Source organism: Macrobrachium rosenbergii, chromosome 59 (genome assembly GCF_040412425.1).
Source record: "Macrobrachium rosenbergii isolate ZJJX-2024 chromosome 59, ASM4041242v1, whole genome shotgun sequence".
Lineage (NCBI taxonomy): Eukaryota > Metazoa > Arthropoda > Malacostraca > Decapoda > Palaemonidae > Macrobrachium > Macrobrachium rosenbergii.
This window is the reverse complement of record NC_089799.1, coordinates 38208652-38221914: the sequence shown is the minus strand read 5'-3', so window position 1 is coordinate 38221914 and position 13263 is coordinate 38208652. Positions and strand designations below refer to the sequence as shown.

General features: G+C 40.4%; 1 protein-coding gene across 1 annotated transcript in view; it reads left to right on the top strand.

The window, feature by feature from the left end:
- Positions 1 to 13263, top strand: part of Uev1A (Ubiquitin-conjugating enzyme variant 1A) — a 29649-nt gene that overhangs the window by 2105 nt on the left and 14281 nt on the right. The window contains exon 2 of the mRNA XM_067102428.1: positions 10544 to 10686. Within this exon, the coding sequence (XP_066958529.1) occupies positions 10544 to 10686 (143 nt within the window). The remainder of the gene's footprint in view (positions 1 to 10543; positions 10687 to 13263) is intronic.

The following is a 13263-nucleotide window of genomic DNA, read 5'->3' as shown; positions in this document are numbered from 1 at the left end:
CAGAGATATTAGTTGGGACGTAATATCTTCGCTCCCCTATATTGATTGGGCGTAAGAGTTCGCTTCCTTTCTCGGGCTCCCCCCCTGTGTACAAGGGCATGACTGCTTCCTTCTTACTTGTGCTGAGTGTTGTTTTCGCCGCCTGCACTATAGAAACTTGTTGGGGGGAGGTTGCGGGCGTCGTCGGTAAGTTCCGCTTCCACGGGAAATGCCAGCCCAGCTAGAGCTAATCATCTTGGTATCCTGTCATCTTGCAGAAGCCTCCCCATGGTGGAGAATGAAGGAGGTCTGCTTCCAGTCCTCCATCCGTCTTTCCTATTTGAAGAATGAGGAAAGAGTTAAGCTAATGCTTGATTGAAGGAACCTTCGAATATGCTTGCATATTCTCCTCACATCTTGTCTACTTCCGGATTCACCAATCGAGGAATAGGCACACACCTGTAAGACTTTGTCTTGAAGGTGTGTGACCGAGATGATTAGTATCTTCTCATCAACATCCTGAACTCAAGGCAGCCCTTTGGCCTTGCGAGAATTCAGGATGAGTTTTGCGACACTCAGTGGTTTCATTGAACAACAAAACCACAGTAGTGGCATATGTCGACAAACAAGAGGGAATCGTTTTTTCCTCCTGTTTCATCTGTCGACATTTGCAGGTAATCGAGTGTTCTATAGTGCACTTGATAGTTCAGTTAGCCAGATACATTCCCACTGGGGATGTATTGGTAGGTGAACTTCCCCTCGGGTTTGAGTGATCAGTACGAACGTGCTCTTCACTCTCATCCTCGCGAAGATTTGTGAAGAGACTGCTCGACTGAGAGATCCCTACTATCTTTCTGTTGCCTTCCGGCACAACAAATTCGGTAGTTTTCTTGCTCCTTCGTACCAGACCCAGGGGCCGCTATGGTGAGGCATGTTGTCTTTTTGGGAAAAATCAATATCTATATTTTTCCCTCTGTATTTGTGTTTTGCTAGGGGTTCACAAGCATTGCTCACCCTGAGTCACAGACAAATGCTGGAAAACTTCACCTTTCGCCCTACCTGGTAGCTCTGCTTCCGAGGCATCGAGAAGAGTTCTCCTTGACCCAACCCCTTGTAGCGTCTACACAAGAAGTGGTTCTTCAGGCAGTACATCCCTGTGTTCAGGACTGGGAGACCTTCCAGCTTTCCTTGCAAGCATAGGCTCTCTCTCCAGGCGGCAACAGATATAGCTGGATATCTCTTAAAGTCCTCTGCAACACTGTCCCAGGGACTGGATCCATCTTAACTGGTTGGTGTCATTGACAGAACTTCTCAGGTCAGAGTCGCTCTTCAACTCTGGACTTCCTCGTCTTCTTTGCCGATGGTTGCTTCTCTCTGTTACAGTTGTGAAGAACGTAGGTCCTTGTGACCTAGTCTTCTATCTGAAGTAGCCTTTTTCTCCTCAGTCAAGATTTAGCTACAGATGAGAAGCTTCTTCAGTCTTGCTGTCCTAGGAACCTGTTCTCATTTAGGGTTCCTGTCCCGTCCTCTGCAGGCGCCCTTACGAGAGTTGTCAGACAGAGATGTGCCCTCTTAGGACTATCTCTCATCTTGCTCCAGCCTTGGCGTAGAAGATGGAACAACAGATGAAGGGGGATCAATATCTCAACTCCTTCTCAGATGCTGTAAGTGGACTCCAAACCCATTGGCATCTATTGTCGGGTTCCAGTCCTCCTTGTTCCCCTTCTCTTATTAGGGAGCTGTGGTACTTTCTAAAAAGGCTTGAGATTCCTAAACCTGGATGTCGGCGACGTTTTCGCTAGTACTCTCTCCCCTAAGGAAGAAGTGTCTAAGGACACATTTTTCTCTTGGCTTCGTGAAGCGATCGAAGGAGGTTCTTGGCAGCTGGTGATGACGATACCGCTGCTTTCAACCCAAGAGCTCACGAAGTCATTGGCTTGGTCCATTCCCTGCTTTCCAGAAGTTTCTGTTGGTCTGGAAACAAGATGTGGTCTCATAGACCATACTCTTGCCTTCTTCCTGTGGTCTTGCGTACAGGCCCTTGGAACCTGTTTTCCTTGTTCCTTTGGTGGCTGCTCAACAAGTTGTATTTTCTTACCCCTCTCATTCAAGAGGACTAGTAGCATCTCGTCTACGGTATTGGTTTTGGAAGTGAGAAGGATACCGAGAGTGACTGGCCTCTCCTCGTCCTTCCTCATCCTCCTACCTCTTCTCCTTTGAGATGAGAATAGGACTCGAATCGATACTTGCTGGATCTGGCGTCTGGTGCGGTAAGACTACACATCGAGCACCCGTTCTTTTTTTCTTCTAGAATCATAGAAGCAATTCCACTCCTTCCTCTAGCAAGGGGAGGAAGGAGAGACTGGCAATAAGGAGAACCCTCTCTTGAGTTTTCCTTGCTGCCTCCGACTCTTAGATTCTTCCCAGCCTATTTCGTATGAGTTACATTTCCTCAATCATGCGAAAAGGTCCAGTATCTGACATTTGATCTTGCAGTTCCTACACTCCGATCAATATGTCAGAGGTATGGTACTCCTCGTTTTTCGACCAGGAGTAGCAGCCCAGGTGTGCAGAACTCCAGTCAGTTCAAGAGACTCACTCAGATTCCTCCCTCCAACCAGTGAGTCTTCCTAATGTAAAGGACCGATGGTTTGTATATCGCGTCAGAACAAATTGTATTTTTCCTAACTTTACAAACCTGAGGTCCTTTACATTACATTTTTATGCCTGCCTCATGCCACCCCTCAATCTGAACCTGGGCCAAAAGGCAAATTGGAATGTTTACATTGGGGGTACTCCCCGCCTACCTGACGGTAGTTACTGCCTAACCACCTTGTTCAAGAGTTTAACAGCCGTGTCCAGCTTCGCCATAAGTAATTCCTAATGTAAAGGACCTCAGGTTTGTATAGTTAGGAGAAATACAACTTACTTTTAAATATTGTGATATTTGGAAAGAACTTAGCCTTGGATAAGATATTGAAGTCACTAAGTGGCATGGTAATCGTATTTGCTATGGTCAATCTTCATGGTGCAGAGATTAAATGCGATTATTGCAGAGCGTTAACGCCTCTGGATTTTGCAGGAGATATGTCCTGAATTGATCGGTAGCCTTTTTTTGCCCTGGTTGTGGATTTTGGAAAGCTTGGAGGTACTCACTGTTGAGTATTAGAGTATACCTTTTTGTACATTCGTACTTGTTTGTTACCATCATTGGCTCTGCAGGGTTTTGGCAGAGTAACCCTACCTCTCCTTCTGCTGAAGGGAGGCACCTTCCAAAGAGACCTCGGGTATCTTCATGATGAGGATCTCATACCTAAGTGACAATCCTCCTAAGGCAGCAGTAATAATCGATGGATTGAATTCACTGGGTAAATAAACACATTTAGTACAAAATATTTTATTAAGTAACCTATAAAGGGTTAGCTAATTTCCACTTTGCCCATCGCCTTTTCAGATTTGGAAATCATCTATATAATGGAGATGTAAGGTTCATTCTAAAAATATAAATCCTTAATTTAAGAAGTATTCTTTAAATACTTCTCCATTATATAATATGCCCTGCCTACCTCTCCACATTCAAAGTGGACAGAAGTAGACTGACTGGCTACGAGTTTTTTTACCTATCGGTCCCCCGGTGGTGGGGTTGGCGAAGTAGATGGATATGAGACGGATATTCGTAGAAAACTGAGTGTTCCCGTTTTTGTTTCAATCTGTAGAACTACTGCTGGAGTAGAAGTAAAAGATTATAATGTAGAAGTAAGTGTATCTTTAAAAAAAAATAAATCTTGAATTAAGTACTTATATTTTTCTTAATCTACAAAACCAAAGGTCTTTAAATTTACAGCCCACCTCAACTACCCCTAAATTTACGGCCCACCTCAACTACCCCTAAATTTACAGCCCACCTCAACTACCTCTCATTCTGGTACCTGGGCCGAAAGGCAAAGTGGAGTGCAGACCGATGAGTAGGTGGGGCTTTCCCCCTACCATCAGTAGTTAATGAAATTTTTTTAAAGCTAAATGGCTGTTCTGTGTAAAGACCTTCAGGTATGTAGGTTAGAAAAAATACAAATTACAGGCAGTCCTCGGTTATCAGCAGGGTTTCCGTTCTGGCGGCGTGTGATGATAACTGAAACTGAACATCAGCGATTTCTGGCACTTTTTCAGTGAGTTAGGTATGTATTGGCACCAATACCCAATTATCGGCGGCGATAAGCTGAAATCAGCGATTTTCTGCGCTGAAAATTGCCGATTTTCGTTGCTAGACAAGCCCCATAAAATCGTATCGCCATTAACCAGGGACTGCCTGTACTTTAAAATTCGCTATTTTTATTCTTTTCCTCCGTTTGCTATTTTGAGGAAAATACTCAAAAGTTGTGAGCGTCGCAGAACACAAGGATGACTTTGGTAGCTCCTTGGTGGCCCCAAAGGGAATGGTTTCTCCAACTTTCTTGCCTTCTGCTTCTCAGGAAAGATTGTTTCAGTCGGTCTCATTTGAAAAGATCTCGTCAAACCTCCACATGTTTCATCATACTGTAGAGTTTTCAACCATCTGTTACAAGCTAGAGGCTTTTCTAGAGTGGCCAGGATAGCCAGGTAGAAGACCCTCCATTTTTCAACCATATCATTAACAGTGGTCAGTTTATAGGTCTTGATGCTTGTCCAGAGTTATCCAGCACTCATACTACTGTAGATATCCTGACTAAGCTGTTCTAGTATCTCAGGTACACAAAACACTTTTCTGCCCCTGCAAACAAAGGATTTAGTTTTACATTGTCTTCAGCTCTGCATCATGCTAACTGAAATATCACTCACCATTTAGACCTGAAGGTTTTCTTTTTGAGCTGGAAATTTCAAGGATTTAATGACATCAGTTTGAGCATATGGTTAAGGCATCTGTTATGAACTTTGAAGACACTTCTTTTAGCTTTTGCTAGGGGAAAGTGTATTATTGAGCTTCCAAGTTTTTTCTTGTCTGTGGGCTCTGTTTTAATGGAAACCTCATGTTCTTTCATTGCTTAGAGCAAAAAAGATATAGTAGTGAAAGCCCTTCCCAGATTTGTGACAGCACCTAACTTAACTGCTTTAGTAGGCAATGAAGAAGTGGCTTTATTATTTCCAGTTAGGACTCGAGGGGTTTGCCTGGACAGACTTGAACCTTTAAGAGGAGGAGCTAGGAATTTACACTGTGGTGTTAGGGGGCCAAACACTTCTATGTCCAAGAGTTGATTCTTGAGCTTTTAGTTGTTTAAAAGTAAAGCCTCATGACATCTGTGCTATAGACATGTCTTTTTATTTCCTTTAGAACCTTTCACCAGAAAAGGTTGTCAGCGCAGCTCAAAGGAGATGTAACTATTTTTACTTATTATTTGTGAAACTTTCAAATTTCTCATGAGACATGTAAAGTCCTTAGTTGTATAATTGCAGAGGGGACGCTTTCCCATGAAACAGATATGAGAGTAACCTTGCTTTCTCTCTTATCGTTAATTGTTTGGAAATCCTGGTTTCAAATTTTGGGAGCATGAAGGTATACATTGGTGTACAGGAGCACACCTTCTCATCTAAAGGTGGTAGTTGTCTTAAGTTTTATGTAAGTAACTTAGCAAATAATTATATAGCTATAGTTTCTACTTTACGCGGCAGCTCAGAATTCAAAATTCGTGGTAGCGCTCTTTTGTTTTGGGTGTAGGTATACTGCCCCGCCCGCTTTTGGGAAAGAATAGGTACATGTCAAGTCACTAGATACTGTGAAGCAAGAGAAGTCAGATTCCATATCCTGGAATCTAGATGTTGTTTTAAGATGGCTCTCAAGTCCGCCTTTTGAGCGTCGATCCACATCTCTTAGGGATCTTACAAGAAAAACACTATTTCTAGTCACTCTAGCTACTGCCAAGAGGATTAGTGAGTTACAGGCCCTGAGCAAGAAGGTAGGATTCACACGGGGAGACGCAGTCTGTTGCTTTACTCCGGGGCTCCTAGCGAAGAATGAAACGCTGTCCTTTCCCTGGCCCCTTTCATTCACAATCAGAGGCTTAACGGACATTCTAGGTCGTACAGACCAAGGGAGAGCTCTTTGTCCAGTAAGAGCAGTTTCGTATTATTTAGAAAGAACTAAGAATGTCAGAGGCGCGTCCCCTAACCTCTGGTGTTCAGTTAAGGATCCAACCCGTCCTTTGTCCAAGAACATACTGGCGTTTTTCTTGAGAGACGTGATTTTTGAGTCGCACATTAAGATTCAAGAAGACAACAAGGTTAAAGCCCATGAAATTAGGTCAGTAGCAACTTCGATTTCCTTGAAGAGGAATTTATCCCTATCTTTTATTGTACACTTGGCAAGAAAAGTGAGGATACAGTTTTTTTAAATGTTCGGACATATACTGTATTGCTAAATAATGAGACATCTGGCAACTTTAGAAAGGGGAGGAGCTTCAATCTTACTGTGTTTGTTTTTTGCTTGACCTCCTATAACTTTCAATCATATTCTACGGTTCTGAAATCACTGACACTTAAATGTAGTAGTAAGCTTTACAGTATTCATTCAAGTTGTAATTTGCAACGACAGTTCTGAGCAAAAAAAACATTCTCATTATAATGACTTACCAAAACACTGTAATCAATAGCAACTTCAGTGGCTTTCCGTCATAATAAGCCACTTTCGCAGATCACACAGAGCACCTTCTGGAGGTCGAAGTCGGTGTTTGCGTCTCACTACCTTGGGGAGGTCGAAGTTGCGTATCAGGACCTGTTTGCGTTAGGTCCCGTATCGATAGCTGGCTTGGTTTTAGGGGGAACACACTAGGGGGGTAGGTTCTTTATCTTTCCTTCCCCCTGTGGTTTTATGGTTGCTGAGTTAATGGGAAGCTGGGGGTGCTCAGTTCACTTGGAGTACACTCCATTCTAGTTGAGCTGCTGAGGGTATAGGGAAGGGGGATGTATTTAACTATTTTTAGGTTAGGCGGTGAGGCCCGTTTTTCAGTCTGGTTGCTTTCCAATTGCTCAGGGCAAGAGCAAAGGAAAGTCACCCCTTGTCTTAGTCAGCGGTGTACTTCCTGACTACTTGGGTTGTTATGGAGCTGAGTAGCTAGCAGTGCTTACACCCAATGCCTCTGCAGGTAATGGAGCTTCAACCAGCAGCAGTACCTCCCTGCAAAAGCCCATCTACCAGGTAAGGTGACTCCTGCCCTTTTGTTGGTAGGGATCCTTAAGATACCCATGGTTAGAGTTTGTTCCTTTTTTTTATATGTAACCTTTCAATAACTGGTACCTCATCCCCTGCCCTTCCACCTTAAATGTGGAATCAGCTTTCCTCCCCGCAGGGGGAGACGTTATCTCAGGTTTTCACTAATTGTGTATACCGAGAATGAAACTGACCTGGGTCTATGGGTATGTCTCCTGCCACACCACCCCCACCGGCATCCAGTGGGGTTGGATCTCCCGCCAATTATATCAGCGTTCCAAACAAAGTTTGAAAATTTAGCCTATATCTCGGACGTGTCGATTTTAAAGAGATAAAAGCTTTTACAGTGTTTTGGTAAGTATAATGAAACATCATTTTATCATAAAAATGTCATTTTTCCACATAACCTACGAAGTAACCTTGCACATATGAATTTATGACACCACAATGAACGGAATGCTTGCATAATCGGAAACGCAATCTTCCATAATGAAATCAAGAGTTAAATTTGAGCTATGTCCAACGAAAAACTTGGGGAACAATAAATGAACGAATGCAATGTTATGGAGAGAGAGAGAGAGTGTTGCTGTTGTGTAAGCCTAGGCCTATATGTAGAGCTACTCATTTCATTATTTTTTTCTCTTAGAGATTGAGCGATACTATATTTGTACAGTATGTTTTAGCAATGGAGAGAGAGAGAGACTATGACAACGTTAAGAAATATCCAGTTACTTGTGTTTTCCCGCCAAAGTTATCAAACAAACTCCGCATCATAGAGAACGCTCTTATGGATTTAAATAGATTGGGTCAACCTTCCTAGCTGTCACAACATTCACTGCCATTAATTCCAGCTGACCTTTAACACCGTGAAATACAAATATGAATCTGTAAAAATTAAAGAAATTATCATTACCTCGTAGGATGATGCAATAATAAGCCTGTTCATAATGGAAAACGCGTAAATATTGCCGTTCTGATAAACAGTACTACACCGAGATATCCTCACACTATCTTTTAGATCTCTATGAACGAAGTCATCAGAGAAATTCTGATTATTTTGGACATGCATGGTGTTTTTAAGTATCTGAAAGTTTTTGTTTTGCAGATTTAACATATATGATATAATTTGCATTGTATTTTCATATTCTAGAGTAAACTTACCGAGATTATGTGTTTTCTGTAAGAAAAAAATTAAAATTTGATGAACGAAATCTAAAGAAAACTGTATCTTCACTTTTCTTGCCGAGGGTACAGTCCACTTTCTGGAGGTGCAAATCAGCGTTTGCAAATTTTTATCTACGAGACATCGAAACTGTTTACGAGAACTGCAGTACCCTTGGCCCATTATCCGTGGCTGGCATGGCATTAGGGGAGGAAGGGTAGGGGGTACCCTTACACTCCGCTATCTACTCTCCTTGAATTAGGTTGTCGAGTTTTTGGAAGTTGGGAGGTACTGAGTACCTGGAGCACCCATCATTCGTTGTGTCGTGTTATAAATGGGTTATGGTATCTGATGTGTTTTATGGTGTACTGTATGTGTAACTTGTGTTTTATGGTCTTAGTTGGTATGGCTCCCAGGGCAAGGGCTTTTATGTTTTGTATGCTTAGGCAGCCATCGCAGTACTCCTCGGCTGCAAAGCCCCACTATGTAGAGGCGCCTCTGGCTTCACTGCCACGCCACTACGGTCGAGATGAGGCGCATCAGAGGCAGTATTTTCCTGCTGGAGCTCTCTCACCGGGTAGGAACTTACAACTAACATTCTCAGTGTTAACTGCTTACTATTTTAAAATTCATCTCCATTCATGAGTGTTTTTTGAGTAGTACATGCCCATACATCCACCTCCTGTCAATGTGGGATTCAGCTATGTAGTTAATTGGTAAGTTACTTGTATAGAAATGACATTTTTATATAATAAAATAAGGTTTTATATATACTTCCCAAATAACTACATGATCATAGCCCTCCCTCCTCCCCTCTCATGTGCTTAGGACATAAACGGATTGGGCTCATTGGTAGTGTTGTACCTATCCTTCCCCAAAAGTGGGCGGGGCGAGTTACTTACACCAAAATATTGGAACGCTACCGCGAATTTTCAAATTTAAGCTGCCGATAAGTGAAACGTAATAGCTGTGTAGTTACTTGGTAAGTATATATAAAATCTTACTTTATTATAAAAATGTCAATTTTGCATGGATTTAGTTAGTTGTCATTTACTTAACAGAATACAGGCAGTCCCCAGTTAACAGCGATCCGGTTTTACTGGGCTTTTTAGCGACGAAAATCGGCAATTTTCGCTGCCGAAAATCGCTGATTTTTGGGTATTGGCGTGGATACATACCTAACAGAGGCGTCGATAACCGAAAATCGGCGCTTTTCGACGCCGGTAAGCCCCAAAAATCACTGAAAAAAGTGCCAAAAATTGCCGATTTTCGGTTATCATCACACCCTCTGAACGGAAACCCGCCGATAGCCGGGGACTGCCTGTACGAGGCTGAAGAAGAACAAAACATTTTGATAGAAGAATGACGTTTATGTAAATGAATAGAAAATTTAATCACGATTGAAATATTAGTAACATTACTGATCATTTTAAGAATAAGTATCTATTCAGCCATGATGTAAAAAGTTTGAAATCTGTACCTGGTACGGTGAGTGAAAATCACACAAAGAAAATTGCTTTTAGTTACTCTAATTTTAAAATATTTAAAATTATAATTGACCATGACATTCATAAATGTCTTCCTTAAAACAATAAATCAGTAGAGACAATAAACAGGTACAATTTTGTGAATCTGAACAAAAATCACACCGATAAAGTTTTTCTTCCATTTTTTTTTTTTTTTTTTTTTTTTTTTTTTTTTTTTTCGTGAAAAATAATGGTTTTGGTGCTTTTGGAGCTATAAACATCTTTGAAGACAGCAAGAGAAACTAATGGTTTTCAAATTCATTGACTTTACCTGAACTTGAGGAGGAATTAGAAGGATTAGAAAGGGTGAAAAATGTTTTTAATACATTTATCTCTATACAATATCTTAAATGTTGCTTCACTTAGAAAGTATATAGTAAATATTTGTGGAAGTTATTGAAAATGCCATGAAATGAGCAACTGAAGCCAGTTTATCAGACTTCATTGTTCCTACATTAGGTTAAAGGTAATTTCTCTTAGATGAATTACCTCATCTTGGCTCTTTTAATATGTTTCTCTTCCAAATTCTTGTGTGGGTAAAATGAGCATGGTAGTAGTTCATTTTACCTTCGCCAAAAGTAAGAGTTCAGTAACCAGCATCATATTTTTGAATAATTTTATTTCATTGTGTTTATAGTAAACTTGTGTGGTTTAGCAGTTGTTGGTGGTATTCTATATTTTGAGTTTTATTTCCAACAGTGGTCCCGCGTAACTTTCGTCTTCTAGAAGAATTAGAAGCTGGTCAAAAAGGTGTAGGTGATGGAACCATATCTTGGGGTCTAGAGGATGATTCAGACATGACCCTTACAAACTGGACAGGCATGATTATTGGACCCCCTAGGGTAAGTTGTACTATACATTTCACTTGTTTTGATGCTTACATATTCCTGTGGTATAAACATGCAACTGGAGAACAGAAAATAGTGCCAGTGGTTGGTGTGTAAATTTAAAATACACTACAGTACAGTATTCCATTTCCTACATCATAGATTGCTCTCAAGGTGAGATGGCTGCTTATTCATTAAAACTGGAAATCAGTTGGAAAGGTTACTGTCTGCAGCTATAACCTGTGAATAGTTTAGGGGTTAGGCATCTTGATAAGTGGCAAAATCAGATAGGCAGTGAAGACCCAGTAACATGGCTGACACAAGAGAATTAAAGCTGTCCAACAGTCTATATGTAATTCAGGAAGAAATCATCATGTTGTAGATGAGTTTATGTGCACATGCTAACAAAATAAGTAACATACATGACATATCCATAAAAATTATAAAAATGTCATATGCAATTCAGTATTTTATTTTTAGAAATTAGTATGCAACTTCTTATATAAAAGTTTTTTGGAAAAAGAAATCCGAGTAGGTGTGTAGTGTATTGTAACAGCATGTACACATGCAATATATAAGCAACTTACCAAGTAATTACATTGCTATACTGTAGTTTCTATTAACCGGCAGCTAAGAATTTTGAAATTCGCGGGTCGTGCTATTTTGTTTGGCTAGGTGACTAACCTTGCCCACTTTTGGGGTAAGAGAGGAACAACTAGCAAAAGTATTCAGTTTGCTTCTGCCAGTAAATGACTGTACACCAGCTTTAAGCAGCAGCCCTGATTTTGGAATTCGTCTTTCCTATTGATTTCTCATCGTATTTGGGGGTTACAGCCAATCAGTGCCAGGGAAAATGAATGCCACTCCTGGATTGGCTTCTTTGCAAACGCCAGCCAATAACTTGTCAAGTAGCATTGCACCTAAGTATTTCAGCTTCCCAAGCAGCATTTTCTTTCCCATGACCATTATCAGAATTTGCTCTTCATTTGGCAACTGTTCTTTAAGGAGAAAAAATACATTTTATTGACATTTTGATGTGTTTACATTAATATTTGAAAATTAGTAAATAAATTTTTATAAAAAGCGTATTTATTCACGAACATAAAATGAAAATAATTAGCAAATATTTAGATATGCTCTATGAAAAAATCTCATCCTAAAACACTTTAATATCATTTCAAAGCTGTCTTACAACATTACCCTTAAAAATATACAGTATGGCTTACAGCTATGCATAAACACTCCCAGAACTGCTACTGTACACTTACCAAGGCAAAAATGATCTTTCACAGTCACTTCATTGACCTTTATATAATCAATACACATTCTCAAACTGACATCAGGCATCCTCACAGAACAATTGGGCTGTTACACTCACTCTCACTTGGCTCAATAACACCAGCTCGCTCCAAGTCCTCACACTACTCCTCTATGTCCTTCATAACTGGTGTAGGAAAATGATGAGGCATTTGATAAATAGGGGTATCACTCTTCAAAATCACTCTAAACTCAGGCAGTTTAGCCCCACCAGTTATTTTCACCCCTACTTATCACACGTCTCCTCATCCACAAAATGGTGTACACTTTTGTCGTGTCTTGATCACTCAGACCTTCACCTACGCCTACTGTTTCCACCAACCCCTCATACGTCCACTTATTTTCTTCCATTTTCACCACCGTTATACTATAGCTGATCATACTTTTTATCATTCATTTTCACACTGTACACATCTGTCTTAACCGATCACCAGCATGTATACGTCTCCACCTTTTCTTTTTCGCATCTGTTTTCACCTAACAATAAACCTCAGGATTCTTTATATCCAATATTGCATCATATACATGCAAGATTAGTCTTACTTTGTAATCAGCTTGATCCCCATGCAACACAAACACGTGCTTGTCATTTGCATTAATTCCCATGTACGGTTGCTATCCCACCTTCACACTACTGTAATTATCTTGCCATCTTTCCTTGGAATTTCCACAGCCTCAACAGCATACACTTCTACCCCTCTTATCATCTTCACTCTCAGACTGCCACTTAAGGTCTGTGCCAATCTTTGAATTTCAAGGAATTATCAAAATTAAGTTACTGATGGTTTGGGCTGTTTTTTGTCTAAATAAACATATTCTGAAGTTTTATTACTAAAAAAAATTTTTAGATGGGTTTATAGACAATTTTTTTTATCGCTTGTACGGCACCAATTTCTCAGGTGCATAAAGCAGTTTTTTGTCCCTGCAATCAAAGAATGTGTCTGTGTTGTCTTCAGTTCTGCATAATGCTGATTGGAATATCACTCATGATTTAAATTTGCAAGAAGTTTTTAATCTTTTGAGCTGAAAATTTCAAATCTTCCCCCCAGGATTTATGATGAAATGTGGATGTATTCCATAAGGATTTAACGTTACTTCAGTTTGAGCCTTTGGATAAGGCATCTCTTAAAGAATTTTGGAGACACTTTCTTTTAGCTCTTGCAAAGGTACAACATATTAGTAAGCTTCAAGCCCTTTCTTGTATGTGGGCTGTTTTAATGGAGACCTCCTATTTCCTTTCATTGCTTAGAGAAAAGACATGGAAGTGAAATTTCT